Source organism: Otolemur garnettii, unplaced genomic scaffold (genome assembly GCF_000181295.1).
Source record: "Otolemur garnettii isolate 467f Iridium unplaced genomic scaffold, OtoGar3 scaffold00006, whole genome shotgun sequence".
Taxonomy (NCBI): Eukaryota; Metazoa; Chordata; class Mammalia; order Primates; family Galagidae; genus Otolemur; species Otolemur garnettii.
The window spans coordinates 25,598,806-25,618,584 of record NW_003852401.1 but is presented as its reverse complement, the minus strand read 5'-3'; the positions used below and the strand labels follow the sequence as shown (position 1 = coordinate 25,618,584).

General features: G+C 41.9%; 1 protein-coding gene across 2 annotated transcripts; it reads left to right on the top strand.

Annotated features, from left to right (window-relative positions):
• The first annotated feature begins 1,149 nt into the window (after positions 1–1,149).
• On the top strand, positions 1,150–8,121 carry DMRT2 (doublesex and mab-3 related transcription factor 2). Of its 2 annotated transcripts, XM_012813318.1 has the most exons (6): positions 1,150–1,238; positions 1,377–1,544; positions 2,283–2,839; positions 4,423–4,525; positions 6,302–6,382; positions 6,774–8,121. In XM_012813318.1, exons 3-5 carry the CDS (start codon positions 2,315–2,317, stop codon positions 6,355–6,357), a joined length of 684 nt encoding a protein of 227 aa, XP_012668772.1. In that variant the 5' UTR covers positions 1,150–1,238; positions 1,377–1,544; positions 2,283–2,314; the 3' UTR covers positions 6,358–6,382; positions 6,774–8,121. The 2 variants fall into 2 exon arrangements, with proteins under 2 accessions (XP_012668772.1, XP_003782965.1); XM_003782917.2 differs by lacking the exons at positions 1,150–1,238; positions 6,302–6,382.
• The last annotated feature ends 11,658 nt before the right edge of the window (positions 8,122–19,779 follow it).

The window sequence follows — 19,779 nt, the reverse complement described above, 5'->3', positions numbered from 1 at the left end:
ACTTCCCCAAATCAGGTTAACTTCTAACATTCTGACAGACTCGGAAAAATGTAACGTGTAATTAGTTCTGCAAATTCCTCCCTTCAACAAATATTCCGGGCCTACTATGTGCTCAGTGCAATGACGCCCCGTTTTCTAATCTGTCTCCTAAACCCATCCGACTTGAGAGGCCTTGATTATTTACAGGTGCCACTAGAAAAGCGTCTATTTCATTTTAAATTTAGTTCAAGAAGTAGAATGCAGCGTTGAATTGGGGGATCAATTCTTTCTTTAATATGTTGGAAATTTAATTTAGTTATTAAACATTGTTGTGAAGGATTTTTGAGGGAGTCAGTAAAAGGTCCTTTTTCTTTATAAATACATTCATGCACACTAAAAAGCAGTCATCTATCAAGAGTTTGTTCAAAAGCACTCGTAGAGTGAATGTATTGTACCGAAATCTCTTAATAGCAGGCATTTCCGTTCTCCTCCAAATTAACGGCAATTGACATAGCAGAAAAATAGTGACCTGCAGTTGACATGGCCACCTGTCTCTTGGGCTCGGTGAAAGTTAATGAGGAACTATTTTGCATTGCGAGGATACCTGGCGATAAGCACAAAAATATCTGCAGGTCATTTGTATGCTAACTAGACACTGTGTTGTAAGGCAACAATGGATTTACTCTTGCAGGAGAAAGATACTGTCGTGCGCTCTACTAAAGAGGCCTCATTTCTGCGCCCAACTGTGGGTTAATGATTGAGTCGCAGAAATACTGATGATACTGAAAAACGTAGAGACTAAATCTAGCCTTTCTGATCTCTGCCTCATCGATTATTACCTTCTCTAGTGAACAACGCGATTCCTACGAGTGTGTCGCTGCTTGTTTCCTAGTCCGCGAGATAAATGGTGACTTCTCCCCCGCAGGCACCGTCACACTTCGGGTTTAGCTTCTGGACTGGCAACCCCGTTGCACCGAAGGCTCGGTGAACTGACTCTGGCGGAGCGCGGCAGGGAGGAGCGCGTCGCTGCGGCACGGTGGCCTCGACCAATCAGCGTACACACCGCCTGACGACTGGCCAATCAGAGGGCGCAAAGCGCAGGGCTCGGAGCGGATAATACTAGCAGGGGGAGCGGCGACAGAAGACTGCTTGTAGTGGCGCAGCGCTGAAGGGTGAGCCCGCGGTCTGTGCCTGGCCGGGGCGGTGCGACTTTTCCCGTCCAGCTTGGGTCAGAGGAAGCCGAAAGCAGGCTCAGCGAGGTGAAGCACCGGCGACTGCTGAGGACCGATCAAAACTTCGCAGACTTCGGAATGCACGGGGCGAGGTCGCTGAGGACTTGACTCAACCTCCTCCTGGTTTCCCCCACCACTTTCTCCCTTCCCGCTCCTACCGTCCAGTGGGCTCGCTCGGGGCCTTCAGCTGTCAGCCTCCCCCTACTCCCCTAATTTCGTGTCTAGGGGTGGCGACCCAGAATTCTGTTTGCATGCACAGCCAGCAGCCCGAGAGCCAGATCCACAAACTGGATATCTTTTGACTTGGCTGCTAGCCCGGGCCTCAGAGTCTTGGTGAGTGCTCTGATGCCTCTTGGGGTGTCAGGGAGGGCAAAGGGAGTGAATCATCTTTCCTTATCTTTTCTGTTTTACTTGGATGCCTTGTTTTAAAGATGTGAACCAAGCCCTATTTACATAGGGTCCACACAGCTCAGCCCTGTGTTGCCCGAGGGCTGTTGATGCTGGACTGGCATTTGCAACTTTGTGCCCTATGGGATCCTAATGAGTAAAACTTTGGTTGATTGTTTTGGGGAGGGAGGATGAAAGGACGTCTTCAAGCCCAAGAAGAGGTCTGTGGTGGTGTAAGCATTCGGTAAATATGGAGTGCTCCTGGGTCGGAAGGGTCTCTGGTAATCAGAAGGAATTTGTCCATGGACTAATATTCAACTTGGGTATGGGGAAGTCTGACAAGTGGTCCAAGCCTGCCTTGTTGGACACTGTAGTTTGTGCGTGTGATCAGCAAGTTACCCAGGGCCTTGTCTGTGTAAAGCCAGAAAAGGCTGCGGTTAAAGGTCATGTGCTTACAGAGCACTTAGAATTAAGTAAAAGAAAACCCTTGTTGGGTTGTGGATCCCTGGGGACCCTAAAGATAACAAGACAGACATGTGTGGCCTGCATGTGAGGGACATGTAGAGAACAGGGTAACTCAAGGGGCCAGAGGCGGGCTGACCAAAGGCTGTGTGTGGGCCTGAGGCTCAGGAATGGTCCCTAACGGTGGCCGGTGGGTCTTTGGGTGTCTCTGTGTCTCCTCAGAGTGTGGGCCGCTGAGCGCAGGCCCGAGTGCCATGGCCGAGCGGCAGGCTGTCTTGGCGGCCGGGGACTGGGAGATCGACGTCGAGAGCTTAGAGCTGGAGGAGGACGGCTGCGGCGCGCCGCCATCAACTCCACCAGGGCCCAGTCTGCCGCTGGCCGACGGTGACGGCGAGGACGACGAGGAGGATGATGAGGAGGACGAAGAAGCGGAGGAAGAGGGCGACGGGGAGGAGGCGGGCGCGTCCCCTGGGGTTCCGGGCCAGCGGGAGCAGCAGATGGGATTGCCGCCCAGGCGGTCGCCAGCGCCCCAGGCCTTGCCTGCCCGGGCCGGGCCCCCAGAGCGCGGCACGAACGCAGGCGGCGGCGCGGAGCCCCGCAAGCTGAGCCGCACACCGAAGTGCGCGCGCTGCCGCAACCACGGCGTGGTGTCCTGCCTCAAGGGCCACAAGCGCTTCTGTCGCTGGCGCGACTGCCAGTGCGCCAACTGCCTGCTGGTGGTGGAGCGTCAGCGTGTCATGGCCGCCCAGGTGGCGCTCCGGAGGCAGCAGGCCACCGAGGTGCGTACCAGCCCGGCCGAGCGGCAGCCTCACCGAGGCGTTCCCGGCCACCCTGGAGGTTGGGGAGCTGGAAGGAAAGTGCAGCTACCCACACTCCCCGAGCCAGGGTTTTGCGGTGCCTGGCACTTCCTGGGAAGGGTGGCGAGGATGCTGCTCTGCCTGCCCTGAGCGCGGGATGGAGAGGGAGAAAGCCGTGGGCATCACGGCGGAATGTGGCAGAAAAGTTTTTGTACTAAAAAGAAGGCAGGGAGGCCTTGAGAGTGATTAGGCCCACTTGGGCCATGATGAGTAAATAGTTTTATTTATTTAGTTTTTATATTTAAAAGTTTGTTTTGTTGGTGGAGTGGCCGAGGTGGAAAAGAGAGTGGTCGATCCCGGATACTGTGTCCAGGTGGAGGCTCATCACTGCAGTGCTGATGGGGGTGCCCTCAGTGCTATCCTTGTCACCTGGACCTTTGAGATAGTCAGAACATGCTGCCTATTTTATGGATAAGACTATGAAGTACCTGGAAGTTGGATGTCGGGGAGCTGGAGTGCCTGCAGCTTCTGTGCATGCAAAGCTACTTACTGCCCCTGGCAAACCTTCTAAAAGCTCTTATAGGGGTCTTTGCGGCCTCCCACTGTGGGATTCAGCTATAATGAGAGACCCAGAGATTTTCTTTACAGAGACTCTTGAACCTCAGAACTGATATCTCCTTGTGTGCCTACCCCTGAACAGTGAGGCTTCAAAGGACCTCCTCCCAGACTTAGGACAAGAGAGGATTTTTGATTTTACTTTATGGTGGAGAGGAGCGATGGAGAGGGTCACCATAAATGCTAAAGGCAGTGACCCCAATGGAAAGCGTTGTCCTGAGGGTCCCCAAGAGCACATTGAACCCAGTCTTAGTTCTGGGCTGTGCTTCCTCCATTGTCTTTCCCTATTCTTAAGTGTTCTCCTTAGTCTGCTGAGTCAGACAAAGGTGTGGAAAGGACCAGAATCCTAACTCAAGGCGGGAGGTATCCTTGTCCTATGTCCTGAAGCCTCCAAGATGTTTGTTCACCTTCATGTCCAGTGAGCAATCTGGAGTTTGTGGCCAGACCCAGGCCACTGTCATTATCTTCCCCACACACCCGCAGCGTGCTCCCTCCCCTTCCTCCTGCTAGAGGAAACCTGCTCTCAGTCACCACCCTTGAGCACATTTGTTCAAACCAGTCAGTGTCCAGGATGTAGCCTTTGGGGACAGCCCTCCTTTTGGGGGCAACCTGCTTGTTGTCTCTCAGGCTATAGATTTCACTTCCTTCTGGAATGTCCCTTCACTTCTGCCCACAGATCTATGAAAGAAGAGTGTGGGGTGACTCTTTGCTGGAGAAAGCCAGGGGCCCAGCTCACTAGTTGGCAGCTTGAGACAGCCTCCAGCTCATTGCTTTAGGGTTAAGGGTTGCTGTTATGAATTTGTTTGGAATCGTTTTTTCACTTGGGATAGGAAAATAAATGCATTTAGACTGGTAAGAGTTTCTAGAAGCTTTACTGATGCCCCTTCCTTCTCCCGTCTCGCTTGCATTTTCTTTCAGGGCATTGTTAATTATGTTTCTTGTATTTGCAGGACAAGAAGGGGCTTTCTGGGAAACAGAATAATTTTGAGCGCAAAGCTGTGTACCAGAGGCAAGTCAGGGCCCCCAGTTTGCTGGCCAAAAGCATTTTAGAAGGTAAAACAATGCAAAATTATCTTTTAGCCTTTTAAACTGAGTGGCTTTCATCATTCAGATACATGGCATGTTTATAAGCCTTGAAAATGCTATCTGAGGGGAAGGTACTTTCTGTTAGAGATTTTTCTTCTAGAAGATCCGCTTTGGCAGCATGTATAGTAAAACTGGAAGGATACACAGAAAATTAGCTTGGCCCCTGTGGAAGAAAGTTTTAGGAAGGAAACCTTGACCTGGGAAAATGAATCTCACATACCTGCTGAGGTTTTTGTCACCATTGGTGTAAGAGTCCTGATAATTTTGTTGTCTGCCTTAATGAGTTAACATGGAGTGCATGTGAAATTTGCCCCAGCGTGGGGGACATACAAAGATAGGCTGCCAAGTCATCTTGGAACAGATGTCCTGGAAGGAAATTAATAAGTTAAAACAAAACCCAAACCCCCCCAACTAAACACTTAGTTGTAGCAGGAATCGAACGGCTAGAATAAGTCAAGAGAGGAGTTTAACAGCTATCCTCCATGGACCGATAAAAATAAAGACCTCTAGTCTGGAAGTTCAGCCTCAGATTCTACTCTTTTTCCTTTTGACTGTTTTCCTCCTTGAGTTATCTCGGTAGTTGCTTTTATTCCGTACTCCATTTGACCGTTTTTGACAGTCTAGTTATAGAATCTGAAAGAATCTTGAATCAAACAAGGGAAGTAGAGGTTGAATTTGAGCAGTGCAATCTCTACCTTTCTTCATGTTTTCACTTTCACTAAAGCCTGGGGATACATTAATTTTTCTCAAAATATTATTGATTTTTTAAAAGCATCTCTATTTGGGTGTGGAATTTATTTATCGACCTGCTCAATAATATAGTTATCATCTTTCACCATTTTTCTTTAAAGTTTTAAACATTTCAAGGAACATCGATACTTGGATAACTTGCTGCCACTTTATGACCTTAAGATTGAAAGTAGATTTTTTTTTTTAAAAGTAGACCTTTGAATTCTGTTTTTTTCCTGGTATGGCTTCTGAATTGAGGTGGTGCTGGGTAGGTTTTGAAGTTTGTTCTTGTCTCACCCCATTTTGTGTACTTTTCAATCTTAGAGTGTTTTCTTATGAATTAAAAATGAATTTGGTTACCTGCTGGATAAACATATTTATAACGATAGGGGCCACATTGATAAACTGAAATTCTGCCAAAGCAACTTGAGAAGTGGGAGGGCTAAATAGAACAGTAAATTCAAGTAAATAATTTCCTGGCAAAACTGACTATAGACATGGAAACGTTAATTTCAAATTTTATTTTATTTGCAAATGAGCATGATAGGTTTGTCACTGTGTAAACACAAATGTAACAAAGGATCCTTCAAACAGATTTGATAGAGGTGAGTGCTTGAGAATGATGAAATACTCCAAGTGTTTTGCGCAGCCAGGAATTCCATTTATGTTACACTAATCTTTGTTTTTAACTTTGCCCCTGTTCATGTGATGACTTAATCTATGTTCTAATGATTGCTTGTTCAACCATCTTGGTACGTGGCCAACATGATTAGAGCTTGGGAAACATGTCTTATATTTTTAGGATGGCGGGAATACCATCCCCCTACCTCCATTTTTCTGTTTTGTTTTGTTTGTACTGATAGTTAGGGGGAGGGGCCTTGTGAAATTACCCACTGCCGTGTGTGTTTGACTAGTTAACAGCTCTTTCCAATGTTCTATGCTCCTCTATTTCCTGAGTCTTCTTTCTCTATTCACTAATTTCCTTTAACTTTCTTTCTTTCTCTTTTTTCCTAGTTCTCCTTGGATTATTCTACAACTGTAACAATGTGTACATAATGAACCATCTTTAGAAAATAAAAGTGACATCAGCTCTAGGTATAGATTATCTTTTTTAATAATGAAAAAGATGACATGGATAATAATGAAACATTAATTGAAGCAAGACGAGTAGCTTTGTCTCTTAATGTATACAGGCCTGGGAAGAATATTAATATTTCATTCAGTAAAGTATGCCCATTGACGCAAGCAAGCAAACAAACCCATAAAAACAACAACAACAAAAAACAATAACAAAATTTCAATGTGGATATCTTTCTCCCCAAAGGAAACTATTTTAAACTGAACCTATACTTTTGCTTTTTGTATAACATATGGAACTGTAAATAAGTATTCTGCTGATTTGAGTTGTTTCTATTGCCTTCTGGCTTTCCAGGTTTTTCTTTCCTAGATGTTAATGACTTTCATGTGCAATGTTTGCTTATTTTAGGATATCGCCCCATTCCAGCGGACACTTACATAGGAGGGACCTTCCCTCTACCTCCCCCAGTTAGTGACAGGATGAGGAAAAGAAGAGCCTTTGCTGATAAAGAGTTGGAGAACATTATGCTGGAGAGAGAATATAAAGAGAGGGAGATGTTGGAAACTTCCCAAGCTGCTGCCTTGTTCCTGCCCAACCGCATGGTGCCCGGACCTGAATATAACTCTTATAAAACTGCCTACAGCCCCAGCCCCGTGGAACCGCCAAGCGAAGATTTCTGCAATTTTTTGCCTACCTGCCTTGATCTAACCATGCAGTATTCAGGGTCTGGGAACATGGAACTAATTTCTTCCAATGTCAGTGTGGCCACGACTTACAGACAGTATCCCTTGTCCTCGAGATTTTTAGTTTGGCCCAAATGTGGCCCCATTAGTGACACCCTTCTCTACCAGCAATGCCTGCTAAATGCCACCACTTCTGTTCAAGCCCTGAAGCCTGGGGCCAGCTGGGACTTGAAGGCAGCCCGAGTTCAGGATGGACTTAGTGCAGAGCATGACATGATGCCACCAAAATTGGAAGGTTCCCTGGTGCTGCCCCACACTCCTGAGGTCCAGACCTCTAGAAGTGACCTTCATGGTCATCAGGCCGTCCCCGAGAGGTCTGCATTCTCCCCACCCCGACGGAATTTCTCTCCCATTGTTGACATGGACTCCTTGGCAGCTCAAGGGCACGTCTTAACCAAGATCAGCAAAGAAAACACCAGGCACCCTCTGCCACTTAAACATAATCCATTCCACTCATTATTCCACCAAACGCTTAACAACGCATCGGGTCCTGAGTTGAAAACACCATTTGTCAAAGAAGCCTTTGAAGAGACCTCTAAGAAACACAGAGAGTGTTTAGTCAAGGAAAACCAGAAGTACACATTTACAATAGATAGATGTGCAAAAGACCTTTTCGTAGCCAAACAAGTTGGAACAAAACTCTCAGTGAGCGAGCCGCTGTCATTTTCTGTTGAGTCTATTCTTAAGAGGCCTTCGTCTGCTATCACTCACGTCTCTCAGTGAAAGTCGGCTTCAATAGAAAGCTGGATTTCTGCAGTCTCAGAGGGTTCTTGCCATTCACTAAGTTTTCTTTTTTTTTTAAAGTCAAGATGTTTGTTTAAAGAAATTTCTAATGTAAAAAATGATGATGATTTCTAAAAATTCTATATATTCATATGCATGTACTTTTTCTTATCCCATAAATATATTTAAACCTAAAGATGGAAATTGCCTAATGGGCAAATTGTAAAGTTTGATGCTTTACACAACATTTCAAAAAGCAATAAAATTGACACTATCTTCTAAAAGACCCAGTATTTGCTGAAGCAAATAGCTCTCTCTCTCTAGTGAAAAAGCTGGTGTCCATGAAATGTGTTTTTGGTTTTTCTATGATTCTCGATCTTTTCAAGCACTCTTCATGACGACTGCGGGCCACAGGAAAATTCTTACAATGATTTAGTTTTGCATTTTGGGGGGCACATGAGTTTAGTTGTTTAAGACTGAGGGAGTGAGGGAGTAATAACTTTAAGGCATGCGTGGGCTGTGTGCATGTTTATAGTAACTTGATTTCATGTGCTTGGACGAAGGTGAATTAATTTGTAGGGAAATGAAGTGTAATATTTCACTTATAGGATGCCATGGGTTCATGGGGTGGATTTCTTTGGACTGCCTGGTTCCTAGTCTCTTTTTCCCGGTTGGGAGGGGGGGACTGCGCATGGGGGACCTCAAGCTTCCTTTGCAGGAAAGGAACATTCCTTTGCACATTTCTAGTTTCTATGAACAGTCTATGATTTCAGGTTGCTAGGGGCCACAAATTGGCTTCCTTTGTAAGATGCCGTCATTTCAGTCCAACATAGGGCTCAAACCTCCTCTCCGCTCTTGTGTTAGTGCTCTGTTAGCAGAGTGCTGCAGAAAGCAGGCATTTGGATGGAGGCCCAGTCACAGCTCTCAGCTGGTCCCCGAGTATCAGCTTTATGCCTCCCGCGTTTGCGCCAGTGTTGAAGGCTTTCCATGCAGCTCTCTCCTGACATGCAAACATTTACTATTCAAATTACTTCCACTGACAGATGCTGAGGACTGCAGATATTTATCACAGCATGAGGGTGGCTTCTTGATTGGTAATACCCTGTCTTCTGTTTTTAAGTTCCTCGTTGCTCTCTTGTTTTGCTCAATACAATATTAACTGTTATCCTAGATGACTGATAAAATGAGAGTCAGGCCTTTATGAGAGTGTTAAATTCATCTCTGAAGACTTCCCTGTGCATCCCAAATCAGATTCTAACACGTCATAGTGTTCTCAATACGAACCAAATATTTTGCCTTTCATGCCCCCATGGAGTGAGGTTATATTTCCACCTTTCCTCTTTTCTGGGTAACAAGAACATGAGGTGGGCACGTGGAATGTACGAACTGTCCAGCAGTTTGAGAAAGTTCATTCTTACTCTTGAAAACCCTTTAAATTATTTAAAAATGATGAGCTCATGTAAACCTCCAGGGAGTCCCCGAACTGTTGCTTAAAATTAGTATCGATTTCAAAAACAACAAGCCAGACCCTTAGGCTGATTTTCAGTTGGTACTTGTAAAATAATATTTGGTTTTGTTGAGTCAAATTTACTTATTTTTACTATTGCAAAAGCCAGAGCGAGTGGAAGTTTGCCAGAGGAAGAGAAAATGAAAGCAGGCTGGGTTTTCTGTAACTGCCTAAGATTATCATTAAGCAGAAAAAACGTTTTCCAGCCAAGTATGCCCTGGTGTCAGAGACAGAACCTAACTCCGGTTTTCTCTCCCGGTCATCTCTATTTTATCTATAGAGTCACCCGTTTTTGTCTTCCTCTGAGAAACGCATTTTTTATGTCAAGTGCTAAATGTACACTTAACATTAAATCAAATGGCTTCAGAGGTAATGAGGGGAACACATTAGAATAAAACCACATTTAAAAAAAATCCCAATCCGAGGCCCTCAATCCAAACATGGATTTGCTTTTTCTTATACCATTTTTGTGTTTTTAAACACTTGTATTTGTCAAATTTTCACCCTTTCGTACCCAATGAACATATTGAGACGTCTTTTCTTTCCCTTCACTATATGATTTTAATCCCATCAAGGGAATCCACTTGACTGTGGGTATTCATGGTTTTTCTCACATTATCTGTGACTAGATTTTTATTATTCTTGAACATCTATGAGGGTCAGTACTTTCCCTGGCACATTTATCATTATACCCGTGCATTAGTCCTGCTGTAATGATGAATTCTTTGAATTACAAACCTACCAAATCTACCATCCACTTATTAAGAGTTTCGTGCTCCACTCTTTGCTTTTTAAAAAAATGTCATTTCATAGGTGGCACCTGTGGCTCAAGGAGTAGGGTGCTGGCCCCATATATTGGAGGTGGTGGGTTCAAACCCGGACCTGGCCCAAAACTGGAAAAAATAATCATTTCATTTCCATGAAAGCTACCATACAGAGCAGTGATTTTCAATTGATGTGCCACAGTAACACTGGTGTGCCATGAAAAGTTTTGAAGATCACGAATTAAATTACTTTCAAAAGAAGTTCAAAGCACAGTAAGTATATTCTTTTTTCACTCTTTTTTTTTTTGATTAATATAAGTGTGCCGTGGAAGTTTAACTACAGGTGCAAGTGTGCCATGAGATAAAAAAGGTCAAAAAGCACTGATAAAGAGTATTCAAAGGATGTTGTCATTGACGTATTCAATAAATTTGTGGTTCCATGTAAACATTTTCAGTGTTAAAGGCAATAAGTGGATGGCTTTAATAACTTGTGAGGTGAGTAAATTTTGAGATCAGTAGGTAACACGTGGACCTTTTTCTCAGTTTAACTCATAGTATAATAGTGATGTGTTTTTCTTCCATCTCCACTTACCAAGTGGAAGTTTTTGCTAAATTTGCAGTTCTCAAAATTTATAACAGTACCTCTCAAATTTTAATAGACTATGGAGCCATATGGAAGTCTCAATAAAATGCAGATTCTGATTCTGTAGGGCCTGAAATTCCCATTTCTAACAAACTCCAAGATGCTGATGTTGCTGGTAGTCAGGCCACACTTGGAGCAGCAAATGTTTACTGCATTTCTGTTATTTCAACAGACATTGAATACATTCTCCTGTGGATTTGGAGTTCTAATGTAATGATAATAATGTTACTAGTATGAATAATTTAATACATGTGAATGGTTAAAAATTGTTTTGTTTTCTACTAACTGTTTGATGGCAGAAGTAGGAGGAGACCTACACAAGTCATTTGGTAGACAAGGTCTGCTCCCCTTATTTCTGTCTCTTTTTCCCACCAAACCTAGACGTTGTTTTAATTTGGTTAAGAATATAATATAATATTTATTTATTTATTGTGTCAGGTTAATTGAGGGTGTAGAGAATTAGGTTACAATGTTTGCATTTGTTAGGTAAAGTCGCTTTTATAATTGTGTCTTGCCCCAAAGAGGTGTGTCATACACCCTAACAGTGTACCCATTCAGTGGAAGCACCCATCCCTCTCCCTCCTCCCAATTTTTTTCTTTTTAATTGTGAGAAAATGCACATAAAATTTACCATCTTCACCACTTTCAAGTGTATAGTTCAGTGGTGTTAAATACATTCACGTTGTTGTGCAACCGTCACCACCATCCATCCACATGATCTTTCTCATCTTGCAAAGCTGCAACTCTGAACCCATTCATAACTCCCTCCCTTCCCAGCCCTTGACAACCCAGGGTTCTACTTTCTGTCTCCACTAATTTGACTACTTTAAGTGCCTTATATAAGGGGAACAATACAGCTCTTGTCTTTTTGTGACTGGCTTATTTCACATAGCATAATATCCTCAATGTTCATTATGTCCCAACATGTGCCATTATTTTCTTCCTTTTTAAGGTTGAATAGTATTCCACTGTGTGTGTGTGTGTGTGTGTGTCACATTTTGCTTATTTACTCATCTATCAATAGACAGGTGCTTCCAAATTTTGGCTCTTATAAGTAATACTGCTATGGGATGGCTCATGCCTGTAATCCTAGCACTTTGGGAGGCTAAGGCAGGAGGACTGCTTTAGGTCAGGAACTTGAGACTAGTCTGGGCAGTATAGAGACAGCGTCTTTACAAAAAATAAAAAAATTAGCTGGGTGTGGTGGCATGCACCTGTAGTCCTAGCTACTTGGGCAGCTAAGGCTGGAGAATTGCTTGAGCAGGAGGATCGCTTGAGCTGAAAAGTTTGAGGCTGCAGTGAACTATGATTGTGCCACTGCACTCCAGTCTTAGTGGCAGTGAGAATCTTGTCTCTAAAAAAAAAGTAATAATGATAATACTGCTATGAACATGGATGTGCAAATATTTATTTGAAACCCTGATTTCAACTCTTTTGGATGTATATGCCTCTGTGTCTTGTTTAGAATTTTATAATTTTTTAGAAATCCTTTTGCAGTCTTGGAAGTGCTAACGAACAAAGAAATGGCTGAAGGTCAAGAAGAAGAAATAAAGACAATCCATACTTCCCTGTAGAATAGTAAAGACATGACTTAGTGTCAAGGTTGGATTTTTAAATGGGTCTAGAATTCTTACTGGCTCACCTGATTTTATTAATTTTGGATTAATTTTTTCTTTACTCACATTTTATGTCTATAAACTTAGGCTTATTCCTATAATGAGGGTCCAGTTTGTAGGGCTGATAGTTCTTGAAATGGTAAGTCTCTGCCTTATACATATAAACCTAGGCCTGTAGCATCCACCTATATTTATTTTGATGATTGTACCAAGCTTTTATTATGCTTCACCACCTTAGTTCTTTTGAATTCTAACTTGTCATGTCAAGAATTAAAGTGACATCTCTGTGTATGTTTATATAAATTTGGGGATTTTTTTCAATATACAAATGACTTATATAGCACAATCTACCTATAAACTTTTGTATATGAATGTTAAGTGTCTCTAATGGTTATATGTAATATATATGACGTACTTTTACATGTATATCTTTACAACTACATATATCTCTATGTAGGAACATTTGCATACTGATTCTACCCTCATTAAACTTCTCTCTCTCTCACACACACAGACACACACGCACAACACACACAGAAACACACACACACACTCTGCCCATTTCAGGGAGTGTGTAACCATTTGAGATAAGCAATGCAAATGAGAACTGCTGGGGAAGCACAGGGACTGATAGGTCCAGCTGTCACACCTTTGAACCCACTGTGGCATTCATGCCAAAGCCACACTTTCCCTGAGCTGCTTCCCACAGGTGCTGAGTACAGCAGGGTTCCTGGAAAGGAACCTCTCTGCCCCTTCACGTGATTCATCTCACAGACATCCTTAGCTAGGGAACTCTTCATTTGAGTATGTTGTTACAGAAGTTTGATGAGCCTAAAAATCAGCACCTCTGTTCCTGGGATTCTGAACCAATCAAGAAATAAGACAAAAAAATTGGTATTTGGTCTCAAACTCCTGGCCTCAAGTGTCCTTCTACCTCAGCCTCCCAAACTGCTGGGATTATAGACGTAAGCCACCATGGCTAGCCCTAGGAGTTGGCATTTAGAGATTAAAATATTCTTACCTACTTTTATTACTGATTATAATTACATTGGAGAATGTGACTTATATTTAGGAGGATAGGAGCCTTCATAATACTAAACTCTAGGATTACCCTCTTAAAAATAACAGTGGCCCACCACACCTCCCCCATGTGTGGGCAGTGATTTAAGAGTCTATAATCTCTGCAGGCAGGCTGGCTCTTGAAAGCAAGGGGAGAAGAATGGGGAGAGCTATCCACGGCCAAACTCACCAATCAGATACATTACTCTCCATTTACCTTTTGATCTAACATAATTTTCTTCTTCCTTTCTTTGTTTTGAATGAAGAGCAATTCAGAGACCACGTATACTCGGACTTGATGACTACAAAGTTTAATTCATTGCCGAAGATACAAGTTGGGGAACAAGGAATGGTGTGATTACTTTACATGTGCTAACCAGACTGAAGACTATGTGCATTTTTGTTTCAGAACAAAAAGAGAAACAGAGAAATGATTTCATCTATCCTAGATGGACCTAGGAAATTCAGTAGAGCATGCTGGAGAGCAGTAAAGTATCATTTTACTGATGAGTACATTGTTTGATGTTATCAGGGGTGTTTTGCTTCTATCAATCACCACCAAATTGTTTTCATGGAATGTCATTGTAGGTTATCATAGGACTGTACTTGAGATGTTGTGAAACTTTGAAGCCACACTAACATATAATTTTTGCTTTGATAGTTACTATAGAGGGGAATGCCATAGACAAATTATATATCAATTTATCAAAGCATTTAGCCAAGTCTTACATGATAGGGAAATTTTGGATGGATAACAGTGAAGCTGGGGGGATTTGTAGCTGTTTGAATAGCTACCTTCAAAAGACACGAGTAATAAATCAATCAATGTTAATTTTAAGGAAGGTCTTCATTCTTATAGCTCATGAGTCCTCTTGTTTTGGACCATATCCTGGCTGGCAAATGAAAACATAAAATATGTACTTACAGAAAAATATGTTTTTGATAAAAGTAGAAAGTTATTCTTGGGAATAATAACCACCAAATTCAGGATATCAGTTACTTGTAAGCACATGAAGAGGGAAAATTGGTTGGTGAGCAGTTTACTGGAGTATAACTATATTTATAATGTTTTAATTCTTAAACATGGTACAAGAGTATGCGTGTGTTATCATTCTTCCTATATTTTTATATATTTAACATACTACATAATAATAAAAGAGAAATGCAATTATGGAAAATATCTGCTTATCAGATCTGTAGATGACTAAGTTAGGAGATCTGGCCACTATTTTTGGTGGTAGAATTAAGGACAAATTTGATATTTAGATTTTAAAAGCAACTGTCACCCAATTATGAAACTATCTGTTGAGGAAGAGTTACCTTGATGTTAATATATATAAACATAGTCTGGGCATCACAGGAGACCATAAAGCTTGAAAGAAACTAGGAACCAAGAATGAACCATGACTTAAGAGAGCATTAATACAAACTTGGATTCCATTAATAGTGCCTCCAGATCAAGGGAAATACTGATTACAGTGTATTTACTCCCAGCTCCCCAGCCAGATCAAACCTGGGAATTTGCACTCAGCTCTGAAAATTGTATTTTAATGGGGGCATTGATAAACGAGGAGATGAGAATGGTGGAAGCAATGCAAGTCTTGTCTAACTATAGACAGTTAAGGGTATTGGGGATGTGCCTTGGAGAAGAGCTATCTTATGGGAAAGGACTTGATTTGTGTCTTGAAATGTTGTCATTTTGAAGAGGAAATTAAAGTCCCTTGGGAGTCTCTAGTATAAACAACCAGGGCCAAGTAGAGGATGTTTCAGGGGGTCAGATATAGCACAATAAAAGAAAACTGTCTTTCAGTTGGACTTGTCCAGGAGTGGACTGATCAGCCTGTGAACCCTGCATTTGGAGGTCTTCAAAGGCAAGAAAGTCTTGCATTGGCAGGAGATTGAGTTAGTGAGCAGAGGCTGCTTCATTTGGTTCATATCCCAGGTCCTAGCACACAACTGATGAGAAGAGATGTTTGCTGAATGAGGAGAATTTTCTTCAACTTTGACAATTTCTGATTTTATGACAAATTACCCGTGTGAAGGATTAGATGAATTATTTTGTCCTCCCAGGTAAACTCTTTAGAAAATCACACCACCAACTAGTTCTTTTTATTTTTACTTAAAAAATTATATATGCTGAAGGTATACAGCATGCTGTTCTGATATACTCATGTGTAGTGAAGTGGTTACTGCTGTTAAGAAAATTAACATATCCTGCTTATCACATAGATTTCACATGGAATCTAAAAAAAAAAATTGAAGAAAGCTAACACACAGAAACAGAAAGTGGAATAGTAGTTACCAGGGACAGGGAGTAAGGAGAAAGGGAGATGTAGACCAAAAGGTACAAAATCACAGGTAGGTAGGATGAATAAATCTGTACATCTAATGTATAACATAAGAAATACATATTAATCATATTGAATTGTATAATGGAAATTTGCAAAGACAGTAGATTTTAGGTGCTCTTACCACAAAGTTTATTCTTTCAATTTAAAATATGACACGAACCCAACTCTCTTAAAGTCTTAAAGACATCACTGTGAATGAAAACCCTGCAACTTTATTGAGTATAATTCTCAATTTTAGAAATTCCCTGGCTTGGCGCCTTTAGCACGGTGACTGTAGCACCAGCCACATGCACTGAGGCTGGCAATTCGAGCCTGGCCTGGGGCCAGCTAAACAACAATGACGATTGCAACAAGAAAATAGTCAGGTGTTGTGGTGGGTACCTGTAGTCCCAGCTCCTTGGGAGGCTGAGGCAAGAGAATCACTTATGCCCAAGAGTTTGAGGTTGCTGTGAGCTGTGATGCCACAGAACTGTACCAAGGGCAACATAGCAAAACTCTGTCTCAAAAAAAAAAAAAAAAAAGAAATGAAATTCCCCCAAATGACTAAATCGACAAATGTCCTAACTTTGTTGATTTTTCCCATTGTGGTCTTCTTTGAAATTTAATGGCATGTAATGTCCAATTATACATAAGCAGTTGGTTTGCTTTTCAATACAATTGACCCTTGACCAATTCAGGGTAGGGTCACTGACTCCCTGTGTGGTAGAAAATCCTCTTATAGGCCCTGTGCCACAGTGGCTCACACCTATAATCTTAGTACTCTTGGAGGCTGAGGTGGGAGGATCCCTTGAGCTCAGGAGTTGGAGATCAGCCTGAGCAAGAATAAGACTCTCATCTCTACTAAAAATAGAAAAAATTAGCTGGGCATTGTGGTGGGTGCCTGTAAGTCCCAGCTACTTGGGAGTCTGAGGCAAGAGGATCACTTGAACCAGGAGGTTGAGGTTGCTGTAAGGTAGGCCGATGCCAGTGCACTCTAGCCTGGGGCAACAGATTGAGACCGTCTAAAAAAACCAGAAAAAAGGAAAGAAAAGAAAAGAAAAGCCTCTTATAAATTTTGACTCCCTGCAAACTTAACTACTAATAGGCTACTGTTGACTGGAAGTTTTACAGAAAACATAAAGAATTGATTAACAGACATTTTGTATGTTGTATGTATTATACAACAAAGAGTATATAATAATTTACATAATATGTGACTATTCTTACAATAATCTAGAGAAAGGAAAATGTTATTAAGACAATAATAAAGAACAAAATATGTGTTTACTATTCATTAAGCAGAAGTGAATCATCAGGAAGGTCTTTGTGCTTATCATCTCATGCGAGTTGGCTCGGGGAGAGGTGGAGGAGGGGTGGGTGGTGCTGTCTCAGGGGTGGCAGAGACCGAAGAAGATTCACGTGCAAGTGACCCTTTGTCATTCATACCATATTGTTCAAGGATCAACTGTAGTATTAATTTTAATGCATGCATTTTGGGGGTTAATTAAATTAAGATGGCTTTGTATATGACAAATTCTGAGTTCTGAAAATGGCCTCTCTTCTGTTTTAACCACCTTAATAGCTTACATTTAACATGGTTAAAAATAGATTCAAGAATATTTATTTAGGTAAAGTCTGAGTTTTATTCAAGCATAGTGAATTAACTACTTGGAATTATTTAGATAAATCAGTAAATTGGATTTTTTTAGATTTGAGTTACTGTTTTTATTTAATTTAACATTTATCAAGCACCTAGGAGTTTGAGGGTGTAGTGTGCTATGATGATGCCACTGCATTGTAGCCTGGGCAACAAAGCAAGACTGTTTCAAATATATATATATATTTTCATATATATGTGTGTGTGTGTGTGTATGCAAATATGGAAGGTTACTGGAGATTATATCCATTATTTTTTCTCCATATACTTTGTGAATATAGGCTACCTTTCCTCTTCTCAGTTTGCTCTATCTCCTGCTTGGAGACAGTTCACAGAAATTTTCTATAATTTCAGGCATGGATTGTTTGATGTGACTCAGCTTTCTCCATGTTTTACTGTGATCAGAATATATATATATCTAAGAATATCATATATTCTTAGATGTGGTTTCACTCTATTGCCCAGGCTGGAGTGCAGTGGTAGAATCATAATTTACTGTAGTCTTGAATTCCTGCTGTCAAATGATCCTTCTGTCTCAGCCTCCCAAGTACTAGGAGTAAGGGACAGGCCTATTAAAATTCTTATTATTTTTAGAGATGGGGTCTTAACTGCGTTGCCCATGCTGGTTTCAAATTCCTGGCCTTTAGTGATCCTCCTGTGTCAGCCTCCCAGAGTTCTGGGATCATAGGATTGAGCCAACTTGCCTGGCCATAGCTTTTAAAACAAAACTTATAGATTTGGAAGTTGCCTACTGGAAAGTAGTAGGTTTAACCTTAACTGGTCCAATTTGCTATAAACTCAAGGTTGGTGACAATGGTCATTGAAATCAAGAAAAGATCATCATTCTTCAACCTTAACACTAAAGCAATTAGAGACTCAGTGTGATCCACAAAGCAGAAAGCACCTAAATTCTTGCTATTGATGATTTTGCATGAAACGTTTACAAAATCCCAGTGAAAAACAACCACAAACCCCCAGTGCTGTCTTCTGTCTTCTGAAGTAATGCATTTGAAGACTCAGGGGAGGCAGAAGGTATGTGAGTAAGTGATAGAGCTGTGTGACTGTTCATGGAAATCAGTTCAGTTTATTGAAAACCACCTAAGCGCCAGATGCGTGCTTGTAACCGGACCTATGTGTTATTCAGATTCTTTTAAGTGGAAAAAACACTTCAGTTCTTTTTTTTTTTTCTAATAAGGCTTTGTTTTAAGGAGAGAGAAGGAAAACAAGAAGATGGGAATCTCAACACCCAGCAGGCCTATCAAAAACTGAACACAGTCTGAACACTGAAAGGGAGTGGAGCCCAGGTCCAGCAACCTCACATCCTTGTTTTCCTCTTGGCTGCCAAATGCTTGACCTGGGGAGAACAATAGAACCTGCTAATTGCCTCTTCAGTATCCAGTCGTCTTTATTAACAGAGCCCTGGCTTTATTTGGATTGGCGACATGCCCAGGCTGCGTTTCCCCGTCTAGTTTGCATCTAGGTGTGGCCATCGACATGCAGGTGGCCAGCCATGGGTGGGACTTCAGGAAATCTCTCTAAAGGGGATTGAAACCATGGGGAGGAGCACTTTTTGATTTTTCTCTCCCCGTTTACTTCTTCCTTCCTGGAATTTCGACTTCTTTTACCATCTTATGACCTTGAGATTGGCATCCATGTTCAAAGGAGGTTGGAGCAGAGAAATCAAAGGAGACTGGAAGCCTGTTCACTTTGAGGATCTGCCATACCAGCCCTGGAATGCTTCCCTCTGCTCATTCATGTTTTATAGGTGATAATAACTCTTTATGTGCATAAGCCATTGCCACTGGGTCTCAGTTACAAACAGCTGAATGTAATTCCTCCTGATAAAAGAGGAGGACTCCTTTCTGATGAAGCATCTCCTGACTATCTGCTTTTCCTGTGCTTCCTGCTGGCTCTATCGTCCTTCCCCTTGTAGTTTTTTTTTTTTTTTTCCTACTTTCTCTGTATGTTTTGCCTTCTGTCTCTACACATACATTCGCCCACACTGTCAGTTCTTCTTCAAACCTAAAAATGAGATCTTCTGAGTTCAGTTCATTCCTGTGGCCTCCTTTGGGCCAGGCCTTACCGGTAAGTTACCATACTTTGGTCTTTGTGGGGAGTCATGTGTCATAAGCCATGGTCATCTCTTACGTGAGACCCCTCACTGGAGGCCTGCATGTAGTACGCTCTTGGAATATAATCAATTTCTCTCTCAGATTAGTTTCAAGGTGAGTAAGCTGTGGTCCCTGGTTTCTAAGAACTCAGAGCCTATTGAAGAAGAAACATCCACCTGTTTAAGGTTTTTTGCCAAACGCATTTCCAGTGATAATAATGGTTAACGTTTATTGTGCGCTTCCTTTTTTTTTTGGTCTAAA